This window comes from Pollicipes pollicipes, unplaced genomic scaffold (genome assembly GCF_011947565.3).
Source record: "Pollicipes pollicipes isolate AB1234 unplaced genomic scaffold, Ppol_2.1 Scaffold_7233;HRSCAF=8593_pilon_pilon_pilon, whole genome shotgun sequence".
Lineage (NCBI taxonomy): Eukaryota > Metazoa > Arthropoda > Thecostraca > Pollicipedomorpha > Pollicipedidae > Pollicipes > Pollicipes pollicipes.
Genome location: NW_023597035.1, coordinates 148,743 through 154,742, shown reverse-complemented (window position 1 = coordinate 154,742; position 6,000 = coordinate 148,743). Strand labels below are relative to the sequence as shown.

The following is a 6,000-nucleotide window of genomic DNA, read 5'->3' as shown; positions in this document are numbered from 1 at the left end:
GCGCGGCAGTACAGGCAATGGCTGCGATGCGCAGGCGCGCCAGTAATGCGATGGCTGAGATGGGTGACGCGTTTGTCCGCGTATGCTTAGTTGCCGCTCTGTTTGATGTTAACGTTTCAGTCCCTTTGCACCAATCATCTTCACTCATTTACCGCCATGCATGTCATCCTCATGTTGCCGCCGACCAGTCGACGATCAGTGAAGACAGTGTAGTACCCATGCTCCGATCTAATCTGAATGGGCCGAGGAAGGTGTGGCCCACGAATCCGACCCCTGTGTCGTGGCGAGTCCGGAGCCAGGCTGGCATGCTGACGGTCCCCGGAGCCAAGCCGGCATGCTGACGGTCCCCGGAGCCAGGCTGGCATGCTGACGGTCCCCGGAGCCAAGCCGGCATGCTGACGGTCCCCGGAGCCAGGCTGGCATGCTGACGGTCCCCGGAGCCAAGCCGGCATGCTGACGGTCCCCGGAGCCAAGCCGGCATGCTGACGGTCCCCGGAGCCAAGCCGGCATGCTGACGGTCCTCGGAGCCAGGCTGGCATGCTGACGGTCCCCGGAGCCAGGCCGGCATGCTGACGGTCCCCGGAGCCAGGCCGGCATGCTGACGGTCCCCGGAGCCAGGCTGGCATGCTGACGGTCCCCGGAGCCAGGCTGGCATGCTGACGGTCCCCGGAGCCGGGCCGGCATGCTGACGGTCCCCGGAGCCAGGCCGGCATGCTGACGGTCCCCGGAGCCAGGCCGGCATGCTGACGGTCCCCGGAGCCAGGCTGGCATGCTGACGGTCCCCGGCCGAACCACCAGAGGCCGGGGACGGCATCTCGAGCCCAGCTCATCGGTGGTGGTATCAGATGATAAACGTAGCCCAGGTCTGGCAATTAACAACATGTATTTCATTGCGACATGAGATCATACAAAAATATTCTAGAACCACTACACAACAAAAACTTGCGCAAGATTGCATTTTCCATACAATTTAAGGACAGGGGTTATGCATACTTCTTATGGAAGAAACTTCACAAGATGTTGAATCACAATAAACAAGATGACATCGAGGAGAACAATAAGTTACAAAACAACCCCCTGAAGAATTAAGAGCCGTGTATGCATTCGCGGACCCCATTCCGAGAAACGGAGGCAAACACAACCGCAAAGGCGTTGTCAGCCACCGGACGGGTCAAATGCTGCCGTTCATTCTGGAACATGTCCTCTGCTACTCTACACAAACTTCTGGCTGCTTGACAAAGAATCTTGGAGAACGGAAGTTGCACGAGAACGCTGTGCACCAAGGCAGCTGCAAGTCATTCAGATCGCATTTACATTAGACGTGGCGTGTTTTGAACAGTCGGTACGCTTTTGACGCCACGGCAACGTCCCACATGTCTGATTGCATAATAAAGGGAAGAGGATGGATAGCCAGCCGTAAAAGGCTAATAATACATTGAAGCCTAAGGAAGAAAACCGTAAGCTGCAGGCGCCAGCTTCACCGCCACAATGGAAATCGAACCGAACCATACACCAGTGTCAGGTCAGTCAGCTCTCCATACTTTCCAGCAGGATATGGACTGCATTTGTAGACTACTTCAGAAGTGGTCGCGACGACCGAACCGATGAACAATCTAAACGATGCGTGGCGACCACACACTGGCACTTTAGTCCGTGTGCATAGAACGCGAACAAGCGGCCTCACTAATATCGACAACACCGGTTCAAAACACCAGCAGGGATATGTAACATAAACGGGGCCAACGCCCACGGGCTGGATAGCCCAACAAGGCATGTGACGAACAAAATGAGGTATAAACACGACAATGCCCTGGGTTACCCCACACTACGACCGGCCCCACTCAGTCCTCTCGTGGCGAGCGTCATCTGACGCAAAGGTGCCCCTATCGACCAGCAGCAAGCACATATTACCCCACGTGGACACGCAGATGTACATACAAGCGGGGCGACGTCGCCACCGTCGGCCCATCTAAAGCCGACGTAGAAAACTAGGAACGCGCCCGGGCCGGCTTGCGGTATTGCTGTCCGCCCCCCGCGCCGGCGGCCGGTCGCCCGGCCTATGTACAGCGACCTCCCGGCCCCAAACAGGCCCGTGCGGCCCTGGAAGAGACGGCCGGCCGGCCCTGTACATCTTTGGTCGTGGCAGAGCAAGGCGGCCGCTCGCCGCGCGCTCCAGCGGCCGGTGCGCCCCTCGGCTCACGCGTTCCAGCGGCTGGTGCGCCCCTCGGCTCACGCGTTCCAGCGGCTGGTGCGCCCCTCGGCCTGGAGAGTTCCAGAGCCTGGTGCGACCCTCAGCCGGGAGCGGTCCAGCGGCCGGTGCGCCCCTCAGCCGGGAGCGGTCCAGTGGCCGGTGCGTCACCCTGCCCAGTGCGCCCCAGAGCCGGATCCACCCACGCTACGCCCGCGGCCGCCAAGGCACCACGTCGTCATGACGTCACACGCGCCGCCGTGCGCGCGTCTGAGATCGTTGACTATATCACCAGCAGCTAGCTAACGAACGGAAGCATCACCCGAACCGTTCGCGCACCAGGCACATGAGCTTCTTCTTGCCCTTGTAGGCCGTGCGCATGTTCTCGAGCAGAGCGGCGAACTGCTCCCGACCGTCCGGCGCCAGCAGGAACGTGTCGCGCGCCTTGCTCAGGAACTCGATGAAGTCGCCGTAGTGGCGCGGGCTGATGTGCGTCAGCCGCGAGTGGGTCGTGTTGGCGTAGGCGGCCACGGCTGCCTCCAGCAGGGCCTTGAGCGGCGGCCGCTCGTAGCCGAGCGGCTTGGCCGGCCGCCGCTTGGCGTCCGGCGACGAGAGACCGGGCGCTGCCATCGAGCAGCGGCGCAGCACGTCCGAGAGCACGGTGGCGCACTGCACGTTCTTCACCAGCAGCGGCACCATGCTTGACAGCTCAGACTTGCCCAGCGAGTGACTCAGGGCGCACGCCCAGTGGATGTCGTTGATGGCCGGGTGTGTGTCCTGAAACAGCGCGGGGCGTGTGAGACGGGCCCCAGTGTGTGTGAGACGAACCCCCGGCGCTCTGCTGAAGCGTTCCCAGACGCGGTGCTCTGTTTTGAGCGTTGGTTGAATGAAGTGATCGTGGTGGTGGGAGTGCAAACCAAGGCGTGAAAGAGATGACGCAAGAAAACATGTCGCTAACACCGAACAAAGTAACGTATGTCTACGTACCACGTTTCCACCGGTAAACGAATAACTCGGGTGCTTAACATTAACGCGAGCCCAGGTGGGGGTCAAATTGACCCCTCAAAGGTTTTTTCCGGAATGGCTTTCGAACGATGCGGCGCGGTCACGCCAAATTTTGCATAGCTGTAGACAATTGAACAGTGGATCGTTGGCATGAAAAATTAGGTTCACCTGGTACGGTTGTTGACCTATGGCGGGTCAAAACCAGGCCACAGTTTTAGCGAGGGCAATTTCTGGGCATCGTTCAATCCGACCCAACATCGGAGTGTTAGACGAAGTCACACATCCCTCAGATACTTTCTTAGGCAGCACAACAAATGAATAAACAAATTACACTGAACTAGGGGTAGGTATGAAAGTGAGACCAAGGTCATACCAACCCGCATTGCTACTTTGGAGCTTGCTACGTGGGATAGTTTCTGATGCTCATTTCGAGTTTATTGATAACAGAAACGCATTATACAGCTTCAATTGACTTCTCAAAGGTCAGAATAGGTCACTGACCTTAAATGACCCAGGTTGACACTTTGTTTTTAGGAACACACTGACCATCGTCATCTTTGTCGCTTATCCGAAACTCCAAGCAGTCTTCTATTACTTTGGTCAACATGACCTTCAAAAGGTCAAAAAGCTCACTGACCTTATATGCACGCGCGACCATTTTCTTCGAACAGTTATTTAGGTTCAAGGAGCTCTTTGGGGACCAAGATGGATATTAATCTTGTTTGACCTCATTTGGCCCAAAGGTCATAACCTAGGAACCTCAAACTCTGACCTATGTGAGTTTACGTGTAGGTCAATACACCTTAAGAATTTGGTGTCTCCAGCTTTCCTAGTTTCTGAGATCTCAGGGGGGTCAAACTGACCCCCGCCCGAGCGAAGGATATCCAACCGGCCACCCGGGCGGGTGTTAACCGCTAAAACTATTTACAGTTGAATGGTAAGTTCAGGTGCTGAATAGATTCCCAAGACCATATGTGGAGGCCTCAAATTTATCAGAGCTGGTGAAAATCGTGCTCGTACCAAGCATAGTAAATGTTTTGGAAGGCAGGGAACATTGGGCAAACGCAATGCAGACGCCGGCTCTCCTGTTCTCAGATTACATGCGGGGCTGACAAAACGCCTGCTTAAACGAGCTGAAGTCATCCCACCAGGTAGAACTGATCTCAGCGATGCTTTGACTCTCATTCACCAAGCCTGATTCCGTAAATCGACCCGAGTATGCCATACTGACGACCTGCCATCGCTCGGCATGCTGACGGACGCGACTGGGCCCAAAGCCGACTGCTCTTTTTGTTCGCGTCTTTTTCCTGGTCGGAACACGACTCTACCCGCGCAGAGCAACGGATCCATGGCGCGTCGGGCGGTCTTAAGCCGACGGATGCGGCCGCGCGAGGCCGTCCGTGCGGCCCGGAGTCGACGGGCGCGGCCAGTGTGCAACAGCCGCCGACGTAAGCTGGCTCGAATCCATCCCCCCACCACAAGCCGACTAACCAAAGCAGAACCGACAAGAAAGGGGAGGGGGCACCAGTCAGCTGTTCGGCGGCGGATCTGGCTGGAAATCGCGTCTGGCAGTATACGCCCTGCCCTCCCCCCCCCCCACGTCTATCTGATCACTGTCGGGGATAACATGTCACATGCCGCGCGTCGGCGCTGCTGATGCGTCACTGGGGGAGGAGGGGGGGGGGGGGAGAGGGACACAAAAAAAACACAGCGTTTTGAGTCGCGCTTGGTCAAAACATCCGACAATCCGTGCCGCACTTGGTCGCAGCAATTCTGTAGCCGTGCTGGACAATGGCAACAACTCTCGTCAAAGATGTAGACCAGTGCAGTGGCCCGACTCGCTGAAACGGGTGTCTGACGCCAGATCGCGCGGCTCCCCGCGTTGTTCTAAACACAAAAAAGCCACAAGACTCCCATGCCACCCAGATGCACCCCGTGGACTCCGAAACCGTGCGGAAGATTTCGACCGTTATAGAATACTGCCGACCCTGCATTGTTTTTCATTACACCGCGCGACTTCCCGTCTCATACAGACATCAGGCTCGATTTCGCCGCGACCGCCACCAATGCCGGTCGGCGCCGACAGTACCAGCACCAGTCCACGCTGGTGGGACGGGCGCAGCCGTCCGCCGAGGTTCCCTCCCACTCCGAGGCACCGCCAGCCGCCACTCACGTGGTTGTACACCAGATAGATGGTGTTCATGGCGAGCATGGCCAGCTTGTACGCCCGCAGCGGGTAGCCGCGGTGCTCCATGTATCGGGCGATGGTGAAGAGCTGGGATGACGTCATGATGTGCGACGCGGCGTCGATGACGATCTGGTAGGCCGTCTCGAACGCGATCGGCTCCGACTCACACAGGGTGAGGGCGTGCAGGGCGCAGTTGGGCGGGTCCTGCCGGGTAGCCACAGGTTAACGGTCAGACCAAAGGTCAGGGTTGCGGCAACCGCTGGGGTCGGCCGTGCCAGACACCGTCACATACAGACCGTGTCATAGAATTGGCGACTTTAGGTGTAAAGCAACATCCTATAAGGAGAAATTTTTCACTCCTTTTCCCCACACTTTACATGGATTTTCACTACTGCCTCATATTGTCTAATCGCAGATGCCAAACCCATATATCCCTTTCTGATTTCCCCCCTCTCTAAAACCGAACTCACTTGAAACCACCATGCATAAACAAGGCTCCACAGAACCTGGGCGCCTATGGCTATGTCCTGCATCTATTACATTTGCAAAGTCTACCATCAAGTCATGAAGCATGGCTATGTATGCAAAGAGCAAGGGCGCCAAGTACCTTCAAGACCAA

The 6,000-nt window shown here is 57.1% G+C and overlaps 1 protein-coding gene across 1 annotated transcript in view; it reads right to left on the bottom strand.

Moving 5' to 3' along the window:
* Positions 1–1,855: 1,855 nt before the first annotated feature.
* Positions 1,856–6,000, bottom strand: part of LOC119110811 (zinc finger SWIM domain-containing protein 4) — a 71,340-nt gene continuing 67,195 nt past the window's right edge. The window contains exons 17-18 of the mRNA XM_037234683.1: positions 5,367–5,585; positions 1,856–2,965 (exon numbers count right to left, since the gene is read on the bottom strand). Coding sequence (XP_037090578.1) covers positions 2,507–2,965; positions 5,367–5,585 — 678 coding nt within the window. The 3' untranslated portion in view covers positions 1,856–2,506. The remainder of the gene's footprint in view (positions 2,966–5,366; positions 5,586–6,000) is intronic.